Source organism: Vidua macroura, chromosome 18, assembly GCF_024509145.1.
Source record: "Vidua macroura isolate BioBank_ID:100142 chromosome 18, ASM2450914v1, whole genome shotgun sequence".
NCBI lineage: Eukaryota > Metazoa > Chordata > Aves > Passeriformes > Viduidae > Vidua > Vidua macroura.
The window spans coordinates 2,597,348-2,619,366 of record NC_071588.1 but is presented as its reverse complement, the minus strand read 5'-3'; the positions used below and the strand labels follow the sequence as shown (position 1 = coordinate 2,619,366).

General features: G+C 48.1%; 2 protein-coding genes across 4 annotated transcripts; one reads left to right on the top strand and one right to left on the bottom strand.

Moving 5' to 3' along the window:
* Positions 1 to 1,165: 1,165 nt before the first annotated feature.
* On the top strand, positions 1,166 to 4,894 carry MTRFR (mitochondrial translation release factor in rescue). Of its 2 annotated transcripts, none has more exons than XM_053994119.1 (4): positions 1,166 to 1,213; positions 2,334 to 2,644; positions 3,366 to 3,608; positions 4,550 to 4,894. In XM_053994119.1, exons 2-3 carry the CDS (start codon positions 2,369 to 2,371, stop codon positions 3,576 to 3,578), a joined length of 489 nt encoding a protein of 162 aa, XP_053850094.1. In that variant the 5' UTR covers positions 1,166 to 1,213; positions 2,334 to 2,368; the 3' UTR covers positions 3,579 to 3,608; positions 4,550 to 4,894. The 2 variants fall into 2 exon arrangements, with proteins under 2 accessions (XP_053850094.1, XP_053850093.1); XM_053994118.1 differs by lacking the exon at positions 1,166 to 1,213 and adding an exon at positions 1,278 to 1,519.
* A 13-nt stretch (positions 4,895 to 4,907) lies between these two features.
* CDK2AP1 (cyclin dependent kinase 2 associated protein 1) lies at positions 4,908 to 19,558 on the bottom strand. Of its 2 annotated transcripts, none has more exons than XM_053994116.1 (4): positions 19,253 to 19,558; positions 9,215 to 9,321; positions 8,399 to 8,525; positions 4,908 to 5,680 (listed from the first exon to the last, which is right to left on the bottom strand). In XM_053994116.1, exons 1-4 carry the CDS (start codon positions 19,458 to 19,460, stop codon positions 5,613 to 5,615), a joined length of 510 nt encoding a protein of 169 aa, XP_053850091.1. In that variant the 5' UTR covers positions 19,461 to 19,558; the 3' UTR covers positions 4,908 to 5,612. The 2 variants fall into 2 exon arrangements, with proteins under 2 accessions (XP_053850091.1, XP_053850092.1); XM_053994117.1 differs by lacking the exon at positions 19,253 to 19,558 and adding an exon at positions 16,818 to 16,911.
* Between the last annotated feature and the right edge of the window lie 2,461 nt (positions 19,559 to 22,019).

Below are 22,019 nucleotides of genomic sequence, written 5' to 3'. Positions count from 1 at the left end.
AGAAGTCTCGATAAGAAAAAAAAATATCAGCGAGCTGTAACTGCGCTGCGGGAGCGCTGCCATCCATCGATCCCACAGCACAGCACGGTCCTTGTACGGCCACGCAGCTGCAGGAAGGGGCACGGAAAAAAAAAAAACAACCTGCGAGGTGTTTTTAACTCAGAAATACCGGCGCTGATTTCGGTACCATCGCCGGCGCACACACACAGCCCGTGAGCTTCTGCAGCGCTCCCTGAGCCAGACCCGATTCCTTCCGATCCCTCGCAGACACCGGAGCGGTGACAGGGCGCCTCGGTCCCCGCCGCCGCCAGGCCCCCACCTCCCCACGGACCTTGAGGGACCCCCAGAAGGCACAACGAGTCGCGGGGCTGCGGCGCCCTCAGGAGCCGCCCGGGCCCCGAGGGCTCAACCCCCGCAGGGACCCCTCTCGCCACGTCCGCGCCCTCGGGGCCGCCCTCCCGTCAGTCCGTAACCCCCTGCCCGGCTCCGCGTGCGTCCCGTCCGCTCGCCAGCGCCGCGCTGCCCGCGCTGTGCCCCCGGCCCCTCACAGGTCGCCCCTCACCCGGCGCGGCCCCTCCAGGGCCCCGTCCCTTCACCAGCGCCCCCCTCAGCGGCTCCGCCGCCCCGCCCCGCGCAAGCCCCGCCCCCGCGCTCTCATTGGGCGGCCGCTCCTCGCGCTCCGCGATGTTGACAGCGCCGCCGCCTCCGATTGGCTGCAGCGCCCGCCACTCTGCGGGGAAAGGGGCGGCGCGCCGGGGGCGGCCTCGCGGCTCCGGGCGCGGGGACCCGGCCAAGCGCGGCCCGCTCGGTTCATACCCGCATCGCTGGGAGCCCACGGCGCCCGGCAGCCGCCTTCCTCCCGCGGCCGTGAGGCGACGAACAGGCGCGGCCCTGCGCCGCCCGCCCGGCGAGTGGCGGCCGGGAGTTTCGAACGCGGGGACGGCGTAGAGGGCGCTCCGCGCTGAGCGCGGCCCCGTGATTGGCCGCCTCGAGCGCGCGCCTCCCGCGCTGATTCGCTGCGCGGCAGAGCCCGCGCGCCGCCGCCAGGGGATTGGCGCGCGCCGCGGCGCCGTTCCCCGAGAGAACCGATTGGAGGGGCGAGCGCAATCCCCGCCCCTCCCTCGCGTAGCGATTGGCTGTCCCACATGCCAATCAGCCGCGTGGAACCGCCCTCCCCACCGCGCGCTTGCGCGGTGCGGGAGGGCCGGCGGAGGTGAGCGGGGGCCGAGCGGGGCCGGAGGGGTCGGGCCCGGTTCGGTTCTCGGCTTCCCCGGGGCCGGGCCTGGTTCGGCTCTCGGCTTCCCCGGGCCGGGCCTGGTTCGGTTCTCGGCTTCCCCGGGGCCGCCCCGCCCCGCTGGGAGCCGCGCTCCGGGCCTGACCCCAGCCCGCAGCGCTGCCGCCAGCCGGGGTGGCCGCGGCGGGGCGCAGCGCTGAGGGAAATGGAGTCAGTTCTCCGGTATCTTCTGTGTTTACTCCTGCTTCAGTCGTGTCCAGCAGCGGGAATAGGATGAGAGGGATGGTGATTTTTTTTTAACCTTATCAAGAGTTTTCAGTCCTGGTTTCAAAAAGGGTTCTGTAAGCGGGTAGAGCTGGATGAAACCCGTTAAATAAAGGCTCGTTCAGAACCAGCCGGAAGTGCTGCTCGTTTTTCTGCCTGTATTCTTCATTTTAAAATGTTACTAACTTCTGTAGCAGCTGCTCATAAAAGTATTCTTTTAATTATTTTTTAATTTCGAGAGTTATGTTCAAATTTTCTGTTTATGGCACTTCTTCACACACTGAAGTATTTTCTTCTGAGTCAAATAAAGCATTTCAAGCATAACAGCATGTAGTGTTTTAATTGCTTACCTGATGTGAAGACTGACACTAGACAGGAGTAGGAGCTGACATTCCTCATTATCCATGAGGAAAATGCACACTTCCAGGCATATCTTTGTGCCTTTGTTAATAATCTTGTTAATTCCTTGACCTGGGAAAAATCAGGTTCCCGGTGAGACTGTAGAGGTCAGACTGCAAGACTGAAATAATCTCTTTTCCCACTGTTGTTTTGGTTTTTTTTTCTTTTTATATGTTTAGTATTTTCCCAGTGTTGGTAGGAGTATTCTTCTATTTACTGTTTTCCAGATCCCTTTCAAAATACTTAAAGAAACATAATTATATTGAGAACCAAAATTCTATTCAGCATGATAAATATTTCAAGGCAAATGAAACCAGTTCAGATAACCTTGAAAATAAATCTGAATATTGAAATACTGCTCAATATGTGCAGCTAAAGCAGCTCATCTTAAAACAAGGATTCTCATGATAAACTCCTCTCTCCCATTCCATTCCAGGTTTCGTTCCAGAGAAGCCTTGTCCTGGTTTCTGTATGAATGCTCCAGGTTTATTTCATTTTGCATTCTTACTGAGAGGGGTGCAAACACCATCATGGACACGGTGGGTTCTGAGGAAGCAGCAGCTCTCTCTGCCCAGCGTCCCCCTGCTTCAGGCAGCAAGAAAAAGGAACTCTTTGAATCTCCTTGAACTAAGTGAGGCAGATTTAGAAGAACAGTTTGTAAGAGGTGATGGCCCAGGAGGTCAAGCCACAAATAAGACAAACAACTGTGTTGTCCTGAAGCATATTCCATCTGGGATTGTAGTGAAGGTAATTGTGTTTTATTTTATTGAGTCACAGATTGCATCAGGACTTCCAAGTCTCCTTTCAGAATAAAGCATAATCACAGTGCAGGTGGCATGGAGGAAAAGTATATTTATATTTATATTTATATTTATATTTATATTTATATTTATATTTATGTTATTTATATTGTAAAGATTCTCAGCAAGAAACAGTCTTGGCTGTCAGCAGATAAATAAACTTGGGGTCAGAGCTGTTTTTCCTGGCTTTGCCACCCAGTTACAGTTTTGTAGTTTGCAGTTAAATTAATCTTCAGTGTAGCTGTCACATTCCCGTCCCTCATGTGAGTTACAATCTCTTCCTTAGCAAGTTGATCACTCTGCAGATCCTTTTTAAGCATTTCTCTTACCTACTTCTTTTGGATTAATACCTTGAAATTAATCTTTGCTTCCTGTCACAAGGGGAAGACACAGTTAAGTTAAACTCAAGCAGCTTTCCAGGGTAAGATGGGAAGCATTAAAGATTAATGCAAAAGCCAGTCTGATGAGTTACAGTAGCAAATAATTATTAAAATATTGCATTATCAACTGGATTTAAAAGTGGCAGCTGTTATTGGTGGGAGGATGCTCTTGGCTTGGGGAGGAGGGGATTTTCTTTACTCTAATGGTAGGAATGTATAGACTGAAAGGGAAAGCTGAAGAATAAACAGGTTAAAGTTTCAGTAAAAATGTCCTTTGTATTTCTTCAGTGTCATCAGACAAGATCAGTGGAGAAGAACCGAAAGATTGCCAGAGAAATCCTGCAGGAAAAAGTTGACCTTTTCTACAAAGGCGAAGACAGTGATGTTTTTAAAGAGAAGAAAGCATCAGAGAAGCAAAAGCAGGAGAAAAAAAGAAGAGCAAAGGAAAACCTAGAAAGGAAAAAGCTTTTTAAAGAGATGCAACAATTGGATAAGGAATAAACGTGTGAAATATTGCCTTGCCCTAGCAGGGTAAGAGAATTGTTTGTCATTAGACCCAAACAGGTTTCTAACTAACAAATGATGCAGGGCTTCATAAGCACAGCTGAAACTCCAGTGCTGACCTGCTGTTCCTGTAGAGCTGAGGAGATAAAAGCACTCATGTACTCCTGCTTCTCCCTGCCATCATCTCATTAATCACATTCAGCAATCAGTTTTTCTGCCAGGTCCAGGAGATAAAGGAATCCTTGTTAAAGAGGAGCCATAAGCTTTCCACCATTGTTAGCACAGACCAAAAAAAAATCAATAGATTTCCTTCTGTGCAGATGACACCTTGGGCTGCTTCCTGGGAGCTCCAGCACATGAGGACAGCACTAAAAGGTTCTCACTTCCCATCCTTCCTCAGGCAGTGCCTTCAGTGACATAAATCCTTTACAAACTGTGACCAGGTTGTGATGGAGTGAACTGAGCTGCTGCTGGAAGAGACACCAGTCACTGGTTCAGATCCATCAGTTGAACAAATGCTCTGTCCTACTCAGCTCTGAATAAAGTTTAACCAGCAGCTTTCCAGATCTTACCTGCAGTGGTGCTGAGCGCTGGGGCACAGGGAGGGCCCTCCTGCAGGTCAGGGATGGTCACTCATGGCTCTCCAGTTTAGAGGTAAAACCGAGTCATTACAGATAAAAAAATTACCTGTGTTGGAAGCTGCCTCCCAAGGCAACAGAGTCCAGTTCATCCAAGCTGTGAATTAATTAGTTAGAGTTGTTTATTATGTTTATGCTGTGCTGCAGTTCAGCTTGGCCATGTTGGTACCTTCTCTCTTTTTGACAGTTTCCCATTTTATAGGAACAAATGCAGCTGTGATTCCTTTGTCACCATCCCTCTGAAGCCACTCCTGAAATACATTTTTCCTGGTTTTATCCTGTTAACAATTCCAGCAGCTTAACCAGAACTTCTCTTTCATTTTTGGACAGCACCCTCACCAGCTGCCACCATATTTTGGCCTTCAACAAAGACCCAAAGCCAGAGTATGGATTTTGAAGGCAACAGAGACTTCTAGAACTTCACCTCCTTGTCCCACAGCTGAACCCTGTGCCATGGATGGAGTGCTCCAGCAATCTGCAGGCCCCTTCCCTTGTCCTTTCCTAAACTCCTGCATGAAGGTTAAATTTTTATCTGTTGACAGTTCTTGCTCCTGGAGTATGAATCTGATTAAAGTGACTGTACATAGTTTTAATACAAACTGTTAATGAAAATAAGCTTTATTACGTCAAGTAATAAATACATACAAAGATGCAAATAACAGTTTTAGTAATTTATCCAGAATGTTCCTTTTTCTTTCTTTTTTTTTTTTTTTTTGCAAACTTTAAACTGAAATCTCCAGCCTTAATGTAGAAATTAGCTTTCCAGGACCTTGTTATTATTTAATAGGTTTCCCTATTTTCCATATAGCTCATGCACTTTAAGTGGACTTCAAAGCACTAACAGTCATGCAAATGTTTATGCAAAGTGAACAAAAAAAGGAAAAATAAGAGAAGGGGAAGGTTATTTCTAAGCAGGGTCTATGCTGTATGACAAATTGTGACTTAGCAGACTACTAGGTACAGCATGCTATTCTGCATTTATTAAAAAAAATCCTTAGAGCTTATGTCAAACTTTGAAAGATTGACGTTTTGGGGATAAGTGAACATAGTCAAAGGAAAAAAAAAAAAAACAGAATGAGGCTGTGGCTGGATAAGAAGAGAACTGAAATATAGCCTGGGAGAGAAAGAGCATTCCTCTGCATGCACTTCAGTTTCCATATTTTAGAAACATTTTAGGGAGTTTTAATGTCTTTAGAAAATTCAAACCCTCAGTAAGTTGAAAAATCCTTGGGGTTTTTTTTTTCATTTTAACTGTACATTTTTGCAAGGGCAAAACAAGAACGGTAAAACATTCAAAATCAAGGAGTTTGTCTGAATGTTTCAAGAGTCAAAAAGAATAAGTGTTACTTTTTCTTCATGAGGAGATGGAGAACCTTGCAGCTGAACCACTGGGCTAGGATCTCGCGTTTCGTTCCGTCTCGGCCAGGCATTCCCGAACTAATCCTCTAGCATGGATAATGCCTGCAAAAGAGTTGGACATGTTTTAAATCATCCCATTCAGGCCACACTTGCAGTGACAGTCCACAGAAAGGTTTATGTATTTCTGTCCCCAGTTGCCAAGGCTACCACAGAAGGCCTCAGCAAAGGGGGACAGCCCTTGCTCCCCAAACATCAGCTGCCACTAAACAAGTCTGCCTTCCCAAACTTGCATTATAAACTGAAAAGGGACTAAACCAGGAGTCAGAACACAGTAAAATCTGTAAGTCTGCAGTGGCAGGTAGATCTTAATGTGCAGTGTGGGCCTCCTTAAAATCAAAGATTTAAGGGGGGAAAAAAAAATCTTACCTACCAGTGAGTTATTTTGCTAGTGGAGTGTAACAAATTACAAAATTACTTGGGGAGTCAATTTAGCAAGCTCTTAATGCCTTGGGATAGTTCTCCTCTGGTAGAATGCATCAAAATCCAAGCCATCATAATAGTGTTCAAAGACAAGTTGTGTCTCATGTAAAAACAAGAGATTTTTTTTCTTTTTTATGGTGTGTGCAGAAAGTTACCTCCTAACACTGGCTCAGCTCCCAGTGTAAATCATCACCACTTTACACGCTGCTCTCATCTGACAGATATAATGTGGAATTTTCCACTACAAGTCCTGTTGCCTTGAGTTCCAGCAATCTGGACCTTGGTTCATAATCCTGGAACTAAATGTAGATTCACGCTCACAGAGCTACTGAAAGAACAGAGCTTGAGACAGATGTTAAAATGAGAGGTGGGCAGATTTTTCCACAACAAAGGTTTATATTTTGCTGACTAGGCAAGACAGAAGGTGATTTCTCTGCTCATCATGCTCCTTAACAAGGTAGAGAAAGGGCAGTAAGGCAAGAGATGGGGGTTAATCTCTAGAGATAATGGCTTCTGTTTCTAGAAGGCTGCTAGCCCAGATCACAGCAGCAGCCTACTGACCTGGGAGGACTTGATGAGTCTTTGCAGAGGGTTAAAGTGCCTCAGAGGAGGAAAGCTGCAGCTGTGGGATGCAGAAACATGAACTCAAAGCAGTGTGTTAGACCTGGATCTGGTGGCAGGATGCCCGGTTCATGCAGCAGAACTACTCTGAATAATGTAGAACACTGGGAATTTGGCCAGTTTTAGAGGTCAGCAGGAGAGCTGGGCACAGGGACTTTATTCAGGGATAACCTCCATGGCCATGGAGGCAGCAGTCACGTGTCACCCTCAATCACTTCTCTCACATTTGCACATGCTCCTTCAGCCATCAAGCTCTCAAAATGGAAAAAGAGGTACCTTTGTGACCAAAAGATGGCAGCAAAAAGTATTTATTCAGGATTTTGTGCAACACTGGCAAGTCACAGTGGCAGCATTGTATCTTAAACCTACCTTGTTGCAAGAGGCAGCAAAGCAACTTTTTCCTCACTGAACTAAACCCTCCAGTCCAGAGAACATCTGCATCTCTCTCAGTCTCTCTCAAGCTGTCCCCATTAGCCTGTTGCCATTCATGATCTATTAATACTGACTCAGGCAATGCAATAAAGAGAGACTCCAGCAACATTGATTTTAGCTGGGCCAGATTCCACTTACCACTCATCAGCAGACTTTATTGCATCCTTTCCCAGAACAGCTACTAGTCATTTTATTGCATGTCATGGCAGATATATTACTCTTCCATAATGCCTGAGCCTTAAATACAGCTTTGTAGTCTCGGGTAAGTGTAAGGGGGATTTGCAAGGTGCTGAACTTAGTCTGTTACAATAACATTCCCATTCCGGGTTGAATGCATGAGCCAATCTCATCACAAGGACCACAGGAAAGGAGGAAAAAGTAAGCATGTCATGCTAGAGAAGGAGAGAACTGCCAGCACAACTGTTGTCTGTGGCCTTTCAGGGTCATTTCAGGAGCTGGAGCAGTGGAATGTCCCACTGCTCCTTCAGAAATATCCCTGCACGTCCCCTGCAGAGGACAATGTCAGGCTGATGTCAGCAGTGGGACATGCAGGGGTTTCTTTTACACTGCAAGGAAAGGGCTTTATTACCCCTTTTAGCTGACAAAGCAAAGCTGGAGACACTCATCAGCCAGCCCTAAAAGCTGCTCTGTCCCTTTCTAGTGGACTTTTAATGACATGCACTTGACAGGAGGTAACAGAGCCTAAGCAGCCCCACTCTCCTCTGCACAGAGTTGTGTTCATGTTTGACATCTCAGCCTGAACAGCCTTCCCTAACACCTTTTTGTTTTTTGGTTTGTTTTTTTTTTTGTAGCTCTTTTCTCCACCAGCTTCAGTGAGAACTAAAACAGTGTTGTATTTCTTTAGTCAAAGTGCACTTCAATGAAGATTCCTGGGCCAAGTAGATGGGTGATGTGTATGAGATGCAAACAATGCTTGGCTGTGGATTTTGGGGAGTGGGGAGAAAAGGGAATTGAAAGGGCAAGAAAATCACCAGGAGGCTGAAAGAATGTATCCATGAAAGGTTGTACAATAAGAATTATTTTAATTTGAATTGTTAACTGAAACTCCCCATATGCACATGAGACACTTTTGTCACTGTTTATCTATCAAATACTGCTCAGACAGAGCATCCCAAGGTTTCAGTTGTTGGTTAATACTCCCACTTTCAGGAGGAGCTCAAGTTGTCTCTTTTCAAAGGAAACAGTTGTCATTAAGTGTATACAAGTAGTCAGTGCACAAAGTGGATGGGAAATGATTTTTTTTTTTTAAATAAGTTTTAAAGTTACCTCTTTTTAGCCTCTCCATCGCACTCTTACTCCCAGCATATGTAGGTCTAATCTCTTTTCCTAATTCTTCTATGATAGCTAGAAGTTCTGCATATTTGCTCTGTGGTACTTGACTGCTGCTGGTGCCCTATAGGTGAAAGTAGATTAATCTCAGTCAAATACTGCAAAAACAAAACAATTACAAGAAACAGCAAGTGGATGTTTATAGAAGACTAGAGACAGCCCTGTAAGTCACTTTTTAAAAGAACAAAATTTCATTATTATTACATAAACATGATTTTTTTTAATTGCTGCTACAGTTTTACACAATGCTACATGTCCTTCAAAAACTGGGATCAATTGTGAGGATGCAGCTGCAAGCCTTGGACTTTGGGTGAAGCAAAGTTAAAACAGTCCTGCAAAACCAGCAAACCTGGAACTGCTTACTTAACCCTGTATCTGGTTTTTCAGTGTTTCAGTGTATATTTTATGGAGAAGTTCACCAGGCAGGGAGACTGAGAAGATAAAACTGAATAAAAATATTGGGCTTTTAACAAATAACTTTAAAATATGTAAGTGCTCTTACAGAACATAATTCAAGACATTTCTCTGACTCAGACAGGACAGGACTAGCAGTTAATTAGGAACCAACCTCACTCAGCACTCAGCTTAGCCTAATTTGATCCCCAGACATGTGCGAGGAAGCAGTCTGCCATTTGGGTTTGATTTCAGACCTTGGTGGGAGGGAGGAACACCTCAGATTACAGGCCACAATCCCTGCTACTATGCAAATGTAGGGTCAGTGATCTGATTAAAGGAAAAGAAGCAGAGCTGTACCTGCATCCCTTGTGTATAGCCTAGAGATGGGGGGCCGTAGTCGTTTATGAGCTGTCTGTATTGTGCCGATGTTGCCATACTTGTGGAGGGAGAGTGAACACCCCCAGCTGCAGAGAGAAAAGGGAGAGAAAAAAACCTGTTATTGCCTAAAGATTAATTAGTCTGTTACATTGGGACACATTTTAATCACTTGTTCCTAAAGCTGTGACCTCTCACCTTTGTCTAAGGTCACTAATGACATTTCTGAGCGTCACTGCTAGGAAGAGAATGGCTGAATTAATGCTTCTCTCATGTTTGATGAACACTTGGAAATAGCACAGCCTGCAGCATTACCAGTGCAAATTGTTTGCCTAAAAGTGAAGCAGTGTGTAGCATGACAGGTTGTGCTGCCTAGACAAACTGTAAGTATTAAGGAGCCCTATTTTTGCATATATACATTCCACACAGATGAGTCTAATGTGCCATGCTATTTTTACTTTTTCAGTGCAAGTTATCTGAAAGTAATTTTGCAACTCAAAGTGTCATCACATGGTCAAAGCAAGTTACCCTCAGTACTATTTTCAGCCAATGCCAAAACTATTCCTAGGGAACAGTCAGTTGAGGTATATCAGATCTGCTGCTCATTGTGTGACATGGGAGGCGAGGAGTGCTACCATTATTCCTCTTTGTGTGATATCAAACATTTTTAGCCAGTCAAATTGTGCTGTATAAGTAGATCAAAGGGAAAACAACATCACTTTGTGTTATGGTTACTTTTTCTAAAGTTATAAAAGATTATATTCACATCTAATGAGTTTTGAGTCAGTTACAAGCTCCAGAAACAGACTCTAATGTCATCACTGACAAACTGCTCCAGAAACGAGCAATCAAAACACTCTCTCCTCCTTGTCCCACAATGGTAAGAATTTAGGTTTGAGAAACAACAGTTCGATTTTTTTTAAGGGGCTTAATTATACTGCCTACTTCACAAGTGTGCTAAAAAACCTGCTGGCTATGCACTTGGGAGCCAGGGAGCATCACACCACTGAACTTCTTCACTCAAGTGCCCTTGCATCCATGGATGCTGCTGTCTTTGCCTGTAGGCACAGACACAGACTGCCTGCTGTCTGGAAATATCTCCCCCCTTACAAACTCCTTTGCTGAAAATTCCCAACCGTCTTTCATATGAGGAACAGATCTCATTTACCAGCCTTCATTTAAATCTAAATTAAACTGATGCTAAAAGTCACTAGGGCTCAGAACTATGTAAATCTCTAGCTTTGTTTTAAAGTTGCAAATTACTTCATTCCTATTTTCCCCTCTCTACAAAAAGAAAGGGCCAGCAGTTACTCTGTAAAAAGCTCTGCTGAACATAGTGGGGCAGATTCTTGTCCTCAGATGGGAAGTCTCTTTCCACTTCAGAGTTATCACAGGATATCATTCATTACGAGAAGAGAGCATGTTCTTAATTTTCACTAGTTAACCAGATGTGAAATCCCAAAATTGGGCTGGTCACTGGGTCACCTTAAAAAAGCAAGGTTTCTCTTTGTCTTTAACAAAGCTGCTAAATTTTATGTCTTTACAACCTGCAGTTTCATCACTGAGGTTTTTGCTTAAGCCTACTAAACCCCCCCCAAAAAAAACAACACACCCGTAGGGCACTGTAGGAACAGCACAGTTGTCAGCTATTCCCTCAATTAGTTCTTCACATTATCAGCTCAAAATACACACACAAGTGTAAGATTTCTCCATGTGAAATTCAGTACTTCAAGTCTAGATGACTGAATTTCAACAATTATTAAACATGACACAACAGCAAACCGCATCTTTTTTCCAAGGACTTCAAAATGCTTCAAAAACATTAATGAGCCCCTTGTGCTGCAAGGTAAGAAGGTTTAATTACCTCAATTAAGCAGAGAAAGGCTTAAGTGATTTTTCCTCATGTACAATAAAACAAAAGACCCATCCTGCAAGGACTTGTCTCTGAACAACTGTTGTTGCAAGCAGTCACATCCAAGAGCTGGGAGCTCCAAACTGGATGTGAATAAGGCAGGGATTCCCACGACCAGGCTCGAGAATCCTGCTCCACCTGAGCAAAACTGAGCTGCAGCCCATCCAAAACCTAGAGCAACTTATTGATCCCGTATGGATTGATGAAAACATATTGGTTAGGGATATCAGGAGATGGTGGGCATTGGAACAGGCTCCCCAAGGAATAGGTCACAGCACTAAGCCTGGGTTTGGGAAGTGTTTGGATAATGCTCTCAGGGACATGCTGTGAGTCTCAGGAAGTCCTGGGTGTTGGACACGATGGTTCTGATGGGTCCCTTCCAACTCAGCATATTCTGTGATATATCACAGCACAGACAATTCAGTGATTGTTTCACATTCTGTTGATTTAAGCAATGACATGCACTCGGTCTGCAGGAGATAACACAGCGGGGTACGCCTAGATAGGAGAGACAAACTCTCCGAGACAAAGCAGAGAGTTGGATCCGCATCCGCCGACCAAGAAAAGTTTCACAGGCGCGGAAACAGCCACGGGAGCTTGACCCCAGCTGCGACTCGGCAACACGGAGGGACAAAAGCGAGCAGGGAGCTGGAGGAGGCGGAGAGGCGGGCGGGATGCGCGGAGCAGCGCGGCCGGGGCGCTGCAGAGCCGCGCTGCAGACACTAGAGGCCATCGCTGAGTGCGCCGGGCCCTGCCAAGTGACAGAGCGTGGTAACCATGGTGAGTTTACCCGTTTCTTTGCAGTCTGCATCAAAAATGTAATAAGACATAATGCCATGCGCCGACCACTTTATCAGCAGCAGCAGCAGGCCCGGAGAACAAAGGAAGGGATTTGGCTTGGCCGCGGTACCAGCCTCCATACATCCATGTCAGAAGTTGTGCCAGTCAAACTCAGCTGGAGGGGGGGAAAAAAAGAAAAATCCTTGGCTTCACCTCAATTTTAAAAGATGCGATCGTGAAAATGAAATTAACTGGGGGAGTGGGGGGGGTATTAGTATCTCACAGGGCAACAAGCTTTTTGACCTATCACTTTATATGTTAATCTCAGGGAGAAGCCCTGGGTCTTGCATGACTATTACTCAATTAACCCAAAATTCATCTGCATGTCTGAACAGTCTGTGTATCTTGGATTAAAAAAAAAAAAAAAACCACCAGATATTGCTATTATAGTTAGAAATTAGGCCAGGAAGTCTCACAGTCAATACCCAGTCAAAAATCGGTGTGATGATTAGGTATTCACTAGAGAGAAAAAAGGAGGGGGGATCTAAATTGAGGCTTGCTCTCTCCAACGTTAAAATGACAATGGAGACAGTTAAGAACTGACAGAATCGAAAAGGGAGTGTGCTTGGTACTGAATTTCAGTGGCACCCTGTATCACATCCCAAATTGTCTTAATGCTTGCTGCTGTTTAAAACCTAAATTAATACACGCACTTTCCTCCCTTCACTTTCCCAATTAAAAGTACACAAAACCTTGTAGATCCCCACTTATTCTAATGCAAACAATGTCTTTTATTTCTGTATTCCAGCAAAAGACTGCCACAAGCATTTTTCCTCACAAAAATATAGTGATTTCCTTGTTAATTAATATTAATCTTTATTAATTGGGGGGGGGGGGGGTTACAGCAAACAGAAATGAGATTTTGGTATCAAAATCTCTTCCTTCCAGCAGTCTCTCTCAGCCCAAATTAACACCCTGAGAGACAAAGGATCTCAAATCAATCTTTGTTTGCCTAAACTCCTGCTGACCAGGAACGTTCTCATTAATTCCTGATAGGTTTGTAGGGATCCCTTCAGCTCCAAGGCTGAGCAATGATGACCAATTTGCTACTTCAAGTTTTAATTCTTAATTCTATTACTGCTGCTTGCTGGAAAAATAACAGGGAAGGCAGCTTGCTGAGCACCCTGAAGGAAGCAGCAGGAGCAGGAACACTTGGGTACACTCACCTGATCCACTTTGGCAGATTCCAAGGCATCTACACAGCTCAGCTACTCCCTATTCCACAGGCAGCAAAGGAAAACCAGGAACAGTCACACAACTCAATGAGTTACTCGTGTAGAACTGACTTAGACAAGCCAAGGGCCAATCCCACTGGATGTGTGCTTCCCAATGCCACTGGATGTGTGCTTCCCAATCCCACTGGATGTGTGCTTCCCAAACCCACTGGATGTGTGCTTCCCAATCCCACTGGATGTGTGCTTCCCAAACCCACTGGATGTGTGCTTCCCAAACCCACTGGATGTGTGTTTCTCTTCTGCCCTGTACTTTGTAAGGTCCTATAAAGCCAATTTTACAGACTCTTTCCACATATGAACACAGGAGCGTGTAAGAGGAGGTACCTGTAGCCTGGACTTTATCCAAGGTACGTGGTGCAGTCTGTGGAATCTCAACAGTTCTCCCTCTGTTTCACAGACCCTTCAAGCCGAGGCTGCTGGAAGCATCAAGGCTGTTGCCATTTCAGTGGCTCGTGGTCACCACCTCTCCAGAGCCCACTGCTGGAGGTTACTGCCTCTGCCACACCCTGCAGGACCTCCTCATGGAGTCCTGACCATATGGGGTACCAGACAACGAGGCTGGTACTGAGAGGATATAAATTCTTCTGTCCTAAATTAGGCAACATGAGAAATGCTCCTGAAGCTGCTTTGACAACACTCACCATGAGGCATCCTCGAGCACCAGGGGAGAGGTAACAGCTTCACCCAGCACAGCTATTTCTGCAGCAAGTAGCTGAACACAGCTGTAGTGTTTTGGCTGACTACAAGAATATTTTATTCCTTAGCCCTCTACACACTTTGGTTTGAGTCCAGTAAGAACTCCTTGCCATCCATGGGACACCACATGCATGTCTACACGAGTAGATCCACGGCACAGCCAAGCCACACACTGAATTCTAACAGCAGTTGCCAACCCAGAGCTCAAACAGAGCCCCCACTCCCCCCAACCTTCCCATAATTTTTTAAATTTAAAATAATGGACCCTGTTCTCATTTGCACAAACCATTCCTTATAGCACTGGCTGTGAAAATTGTATTTTCACCCACTATTTCTCCCTTGAACAGCCCTTGTGGAAGGAACAGACCTTTCTTTGAATAAAACTATTTCCTTTAAAAAAAAAAAAACGCAGTGCACAGACACATAAATATGTTCTCAAGAACTAGGACATTCTTTATTGTAACAGCCAGAGGCCTTGCTCTTTTGATCTGTCACACTCTGGGCCTTTCCTCTAGTACTCTTGTGCTATTTAATCTTTCCACGTGGATAACGGTCATGGTTTATGTCTCCTCTTCCTGCCCTCCTGTCTCTTTCTTTATCAGAAAAACTAAAGCCAGTCCCTTGACTCCCCACCATTCTTCTTTTCTTGCTTAAGCTATTCCTACACTAGCAAGTTATTTGGCACCACAAGGAACAGAGCAAGAGATTAAAGCATTTGGTATGTGTACACCACATGTAGTTGGCCTGAGGGGGTATGACTTAAGGTTAGATTTTAATCTGGTCCCCCAGACTAGGAGAGTATAGTTCAAAGCTGTGCCATCTTTGGTTTGGATCCCTGTGTTCCCATTGCAAGGGATGGAGCACCCGTGTTGCACAACTGGAGAAGAGCTTTTGGGCCACTTTTATCCAACAGGAATCCAGTTAGCATGAACCCAAACCACTCTGCAGCAAAACCAAGGTGCTGGGTGGGGACCATGGAGATTCGCTGACTGTGAAAACCACATTGTGAAAACTGCTCTCAAGCAAAACCCTCAGGTAGGCAAAGCCAAAAATGCCCGTTTTCTAAATGCCCAAACAAGTCCACTTGAAAACTGCTAATTCTGAAACATGTCTAGAGAGCTTCTTTTTGCATCGTACTTAACTTCACATGGACTTCAAGAGATCAGGGATCCCGCAAATTTCAGTCTGAATTGGAGAGGGGAGCATGTTTCCTAGAAATTATCCCCCCTGCTAAGGCACAAACACTTTGCCCTCTGTTCTGCCTACAAAGAGTATTCTTTTCAGTACTCCCACTCCAAAAACAACCTCTCAATATGGTCAACAATATCAAACAGAAGCTGTCTCTGTAAAGGGCGACAAGCAAGCCATGTGCTCGAGCAAGTCTGCACTGCAGTGCTGAGAACATAAGGGCCAGCCTCGTGTGCTGGTATCGTTTCTCAGGGCTGAATGGAACTGGTCTCTCCAGCTGCCAGCTACAGCCCCAGAGAGGGAAATGGTTTTCATTTCACCTCCCAGTGAGAATTTGCACTTTTCACAAGAAACTTGTGGTTGCTGCGAGGTGTGGCAGGTGCACTGAGTGCACCTTTGGTCCTCAGCTACAGCAGCACTTGTTGTACAGGCCACCACTTGTTCACATGGAGCCAAGACACAGCTCCTTCCCTTGTCACTGTCATCTGGAATTGGTGTTTCCAGACCCTACAGATGACAGTTTTTAAGCTTTGTTACATGAACAGGACTTCGTCTCAAAACCTGACATTTCCGCAAGAATGAGAATGAAAGTAAAGGAAAATCCCAAACTGTTTCTGCTAGCTTCTGTATCTTGAAACACATTTTCTCTGACCTGTGCTTAGTCTAAACAAAATAGGAATGATGGTGAATATCCACTGAGCCAGAAAAACACATGGAAACATGGTGAAAAACAAACTACAGACCCATTCACAGCTGGTGCAAGTGTCAAGTTCGGCTTAAGTCAATGGAGATGCTCTACTTCACCTCAGCTCAGCAGCTGGTCCCTTACGGAGACACAGTCAAACAAGATGAAACACAAGACAGATGAGGAGGAAACAGTGCTTCCCAGGAATCAGTAGGATAAGCAAGAGAAGACAAACAAATCAAAACAAGGTTGTTAGAAAAGGTAACAGAGGTTCCCCTGGGACACTGCAGGGTCAGGTGAGGCTGGGAAGGTAGAGCCACTGCAGGTCCCTAATAGAGCTCATTTACAGCCCGGGCAGGGAAGGTGCTGGTGCAGGAGATTAAATGGGGCTCCCCAAGCACAGGCAGCTTGGAATTGAAAGCCTGGGGTAGTCCATGCAGGAACCCAATTCCCTGAGCACAGGCACTCACAGGAAGGTGACTTTGGACAAAATTTGGACAAAACACTGCAAGCCTGATTGCAGCCACCCTGGGCCAAGTGTCAGCACTGACCTGGGCAACGGGGAAGAGGAACAGGCACTGAATTCTGCTGTGACAACACATTCTCCTTCCCTCAGCCTGGTGTAAGGCAGAGGAGTCAGCACCCAGATGCTTCCAGCATCCTGAGTCACTTGTGGAGCAGCTGCATTTTCCTCACCCACAGTTATCCCCAGATCTGCCGACAACCCACGGAGGTTTCCTCCCTGTATTTCCTCCCCCACATCCAGCTCCTCTCCCTCTGGACTTCAGTCCAGGATTGGATTCCCAAAACATGCTCCCATGCAAGAACAGAGCCCAGGCACCCACCAACCACAACTGCTTCATCTCACTGATGTGCAGTTTAAGTATAATTTTGCAGAGTGGCTACTCTCAGCCTCAACTTGAGAGGAGTTTGCTCTGCAGCAAGGACGCGGCTCCAAGAGCTGAGTCGACACTGCCTTCCCAAATACTCCTGCACCAGAAGCCCTGCACTGCAGGGAAGCAGCATTACCTCCCAGAGGAAAATCCCTGTGAGATCCACAGCTGCCCAGAGCCCTCCGTCGGCCGAGACCAAAATATTCAGCATTCATATAGAGAGGTTTCTGCAGGGCTGATTTCAGGCCAAAAGGGACAGATTTCCTGTTTTCCTCTCCTCTGCAGGACGGGGGCGGGGGGGGGGGGGGGGTCCTTCACCCCAGTTTTGGAAGAAAACCTAGGATTTATCCTCTTGGCTGGGGGGCATTTAATTTAGGCACAATAGAGAAGCAATCTCCTCCAAATCAGAATTAAGCTCCAGAAAGGAGGGGGCCATTTGCAGTCATATCACTGTGAATGCGATATGTGCAACTGCAAGGACTGCTTTGTCTAAGTCCCTTGGCCTTAGGCCACGGTGCTGGCAATACCACTAGCTAGAGGAAGAGCTGGTGCGTGAGGATAATGGCAGAAGACAGGGAGGGAAGAGAGAGCCCATTTTGGATTCAGAGGAGGACGTTCTTTCATTGAAAAGATTCTGGGGGTGTTGAGGATGATCCGAACTCAGAAGAGAGGACAACTTAGACAAGAATAGTTCCAGCATGACAGCAAACTGCTGCTAACTTGCCGATACAAGGGGAAAAGGAGGGTGGGAGAGAAGGGGAAGATAAAACTGCATGAAAGAATCCGAAGCCCTGATCGCAGCCGGAGCGTTGGAAAGCACAGACACGGCAGCGAGAGGGCTGGAGACAGAAACTTCACCGCTCGGCTCGCATTGTGCGCGGCATGTCTGAGCCGGGATTCTGCAGTCCCTGCTCGCAGAGCAGCCAGACTCGGATCCCCTCCACTGCATGACCTAATCCCCACCCCTCACCCACCATCGCAAAATACCACCTTTGTTTTCCCTGCAATTTTACGGCTGTTCCGGAGAGCAAGGCACAGGTTCTCGTGGGAGCCGGCAGGAGAACGGTTTCCCTTGCTGGGCTTTGCTTTGTTTCTTTTTTAATTTTTTTTTTTTCCCCCTCCGGTGACACTTCTGCTTTTTGTCAGAAATCCTCGGCACATCCCCTGCTCCCTGACCCTTCCGCAGAGCAGCACTCGAGCCCCACGGTGCTCCCCACACACGACCCCGGCTCCCCGAGCCTTTGCACCCTCGCAGCCCCACCGAGCTCAGCTCCATGCAGGATCGAGGTGGCACAGCCACCTCGGCTCATCCACCAGCTGGTGACGAGTCCTTGCAGTAAAATACGATTGCTGCTCTCCTGGTAGCTAGAATAGAGATGCATCCCGGAGATCCCTTTGGCTCCTCAGCTTCCCAAGATCACAACCACTAACGGTGCTGTAAAAATCACCCAGGCACATTTCCCTCCCTCCTAAACCCAACTCCAAAACTTTTTCTCAGGGAAAAAAAAAAAAATAATCAGCCTGATTTGTGGCTATCTGATGCCAGTCCTGCAGGCTGGGCTGCGGGCATGGGAGACGAATAGGATTTTTTTAAGTCAGAACCAACTTCTCCATTTTGGTGCGGTTTAATAGGAGCCGACGAGCACAGATTAGCGAGATCCCCTCCAAATATCCCACAGCGAAGCAATTGCTGCTGCGGCTTTGTTCAGGCTGCACCGATTCACACACGGAGAGCCGATGTACAGCAGCACCACAGCACCGGCAAAAACCCGCCGGCTGATGCCTTCGGAAACCGGGAAGAGAAAAACGGGGGAACGTAGTTTAAGAAAGAAGAAAAAAAAAAAAGGCAAAAAGTTAACGCTGTCAAGGAAACTTTTTAAAGAGGAAAGTTGGAAGGACTCCTGTACAAATCTAAGGCCGAGGAGTGATTTTTAAACAGGAGTTTTTTTAAGAAATAGTGCAATCCCTGTGTGCCTCCCCCCCCATCCCCAAAAAGTCTCCAGCGAGCGGAGAGGGCTCCTCCGCTCGGGATGCGGGGGAGACTCCGACGGGGGAGCGCTGACCGAGGGTCGCCCCGAGGCGCCGGCGGTGCCTCCGCCGGCGGAGGTCCGGGCTCCGGGGCTCCCCTCCGGCCCGCGGAGCGCGGCCCGGGGCGGCCCCGCCGCCGGAGGAGGCGTGAGGCGAGGCGAGGCGCGGGGCGAGCGGCCGCACTTGCGGCGTCCCGCCAGCAGCGGTCCTCGCTGAGGCGCCGCCGGAATATTCCTGATCCAGATCAATCAGCCGCCCCGGGGAGCCGAGCATGGAGGAAACCCGGCGGCCGGAGCCCCGGAGCGGCGGCGGCGGCGGCGCGGGGCCGGGCGGGCGCGGTGCCCGGCGCGGGGGCGGCGCGGAGCGGGGCTGGCGGCGCCGGCCGGCGGGCGGGCGGGCGGGCGCGGGTAATGGCGGCGCGGAGCCGCTGCCCCGCCATACCGGACTGGGCACAAACTCGAGTCCGGGGCTTCCCCCAGGTGCCGGTGCGGCACCCGCCGCTCGCCTCCCAAACTTGCCACCCAGTTGCCGCCTCGGACTTACCCGGGTTGAGGGGAGTCCCGGGGATGTGGGCGTTCAAGTTGGGCTTGTAAGACATTCCCAGAGACATGGCCAGCGGGAGGAGGAGAAGCGTCCTGAAATTCAGCGAAGCGTCTCCGCGTCTCCCAGACACTTTGGGTTGTTTACAGCAGTAGCAGCACCGGCAAATATGGCCGTCAGTTATATTGACACCCACAATGCAATATATCATCCATACATCATGAGGAGACGCGGATCCAAAAACTTTGGGGGAGAGCCGGCAGCCACCCGCCGCGGCCGCCCGGCGCCCCGCGCACGGCGGCGCGGAGGGCGGGGGCGCGGCGGGCGGGGGCGCGGCGGGGGTGCGCGGCCATCCCCTCACAGACAATGGAGCTCCCCTCAGGGACCGCCGGCAGGGAGCGGGGCGGGCGGGCGGCGGCGGCGCGGAGCCCGGCGGTGGCGCGGCGACGAGGGGTGGGGTGGGGGGGGCTGTTTTAATTAACTTCGGAAAGTTTTGGCACAAGTTGCGGGTTTGGCCGGGGCTGTGCCCGCGGCGGGCGGCGGCCCCTGTCAGCCCCGGGCGTCCCTCAGGGCGGCCCGCGCGCCGCCGCCTTCCCGCCTCCCCCTCACCTCAGACCGGGCGTTCACCCCGCGCTCATCCCCCCGCCAACCTCGACGGAAAATACCTGTTGATAATTTTAAAATAAAAGATTTTTTTTTTTTCCCCTCTCACCCACCCCCCTAGATGCCGCCAAGAAAAAAACTGCCCTTTTTTATTCCCTTTTTTTTTTTTTTTTTCCCAAACCACTAGTTCTCTCTGCTTGAAGGTGGAAGGTTAATGTGGATTGCAGCTTCTGAGGGACTAAAAAAAACATGGATCTCGTTGACAATTGGCACATTTTCTGCTTGCAAGCAGCAGTAAAACTTCCCCACCAAAATTTTAAAAATAATCAGGTTAAACGATGAAGCTTTCCAGCAAGCGTCTGCCATCAGAACTCATCCTTTTCACTACAAGATATTCGGGTTTGCTCCTTCTGTCAATTAATATCAAATACACTCAAAAAATTGTTCAATTACTACAGATTTATCCCAACGAAACTGCTTGGGATCTGGACAATCTCTCCTTAGGTGCACAGCTCAGCCTGAGACCCCCCACATCAGACCCCCGTGTATATTTTACCAGCAGCCACTCTGAGATCTGATAGTTTTATTGCATGTGCTACTTACTATCTATCCATGGCTTCATACTGCTCTTAATGCCAGTGACAGCAAACACGGAGAGCCTGATGGTGCTTTTTGGAAATCGGGGGCACATTCCTTGTCAGTGACTCTGACTCAGGCCCAGAGTGGACGGCCCTGCAGAGGGAAGCAGGTAACACCTCCATCACGGAGACACGGAAACAGTCACGGAGCAATCAGATGATTTCCTCTGCATAAAGGAGAATTGAGGGAGAATGGGAAAAGAGGAGCAGCCTTTGAGCCCCCGGCTCACGCCCTTCTGACTGTGCACTGCACGAAAGAAACATCTGAAAATTCTGACTGGTACCAGATGAAACACCATTGTTTTTTATTTCCAGACCAAGTGCTGGACTCCAGCGATCCTGGCAAATTCCAGACCGACACTGACTGTCCTTACAACTGATCCATGCTCTGGTCTATTAGAGAGGGGCCCTGAGAGCCCCAGGCACAGAATTACACACTCAGTGACAGTAGTTTCACACTGGTGCTTGTGATTACAACTGTGTAATTCTTCTTAGAGCCCTGAAAGACTGCGCTGGTAAACCCTCACCGTGTGACTGAGAACTCTGCAAACCTAAAGCTTCTCTTCCAGATTTGTAAATAACAGCCTTTCTGTTGAATCCTGGAAGGCCAGCAAAGTCCTGCACACCGCTCCGGGATTTTCCATCGTGTGGTTGTTTACAGTCACACCAAGTGAGTGAGAAATGGGAGCACTCCGAGCTTGCCGTGTTTTTCACGGCTTTGCACCAACTCTACAAAACTGTGCTCAGAGCAGCACCGTGAAGAACAAGATCCCCTGTGTTTTGCCTGAGTTTTATAAAGACAGCTTCAAAATATGCAATATTCCAAGGGGGAGGCAGGGGATATGGAAAAAGTCCTGTAAAGATTATTCTTCCTTCAGCGCAAGGCACTGTGAGCTTTGGAGCAAGGTGTGAGGGCCAGGCTTGATGAGATGGTCAGGCTTGTAGGACAGCATCGTTTGTCCTGCAAGCAGCAGCCCAGCAGTGTCAGATCTGGGTATCTGATGTTTGCTCTGCAGTTTCCTGGGCACAGGTAGCAGTGGTGGCACAAGACACGAGACCCTGATAAAGGACGAACTTACTGCTTGGCCTCAGACTCTATTTAATATTACTTTACTCATTTCTTTTTTGGCATTCACTGCAGGGTAGGAAGTACCTGCAAGTTCTTCCCATCTGCCGTGTGCTCTGAGGGTTCACTGCAGTTGTTCTGAACCAGGTGTGGCCACAAGAACAAAACCACCGTTGTGCTCGGGCCCTGGGCTGGCTGTTCAGCGGGGTGACCACAGAGTCGAGCTCCCTTGGAGGGGCTGCCTGCGGTTTCACCTTGTTTGATGTCCCAAGCTGGGCTGCACCGCCGGAGTTGTGCTCTGCACATGCAAGCAGTGCCTCGAGTGTGGCAGCTCCAGCTCCCAGGCTGTGTGCAGCAAGCTGCAGGTCCCTGCTCTGCAGCCTGATGGCTCGGCCGTGTTCACTGACAGCAAAAGCAGCTCTTCATCACCAAGTGGCCAAGTCACAGAGCAGGAAACACAGCA

Excerpts from the sequence above, each read along its gene's own strand:
- MTRFR (XM_053994119.1), top strand. The coding sequence starts at position 2,369 with ATGAATGCTCCAGGTTTATTTCATTTTGCATTCTTACTGAGAGGGGTG. Across the intron at positions 2,645-3,365 it reads CATCTGGGATTGTAGTGAAG|TGTCATCAGACAAGATCAGT; the intron begins GTAATTGTGTTT and ends GTATTTCTTCAG.
- CDK2AP1 (XM_053994116.1), bottom strand. The coding sequence starts at position 19,460 with ATGATATATTGCATTGTGGGTGTCAATATAACTGACGGCCATATTTGC. Across the intron at positions 9,322-19,252 it reads CGGGACTCCCCTCAACCCGG|CTGGGGGTGTTCACTCTCCC; the intron begins GTAAGTCCGAGG and ends TTCTCTCTGCAG. Across the intron at positions 8,526-9,214 it reads GCTATACACAAGGGATGCAG|GGCACCAGCAGCAGTCAAGT; the intron begins GTACAGCTCTGC and ends TTTCACCTATAG.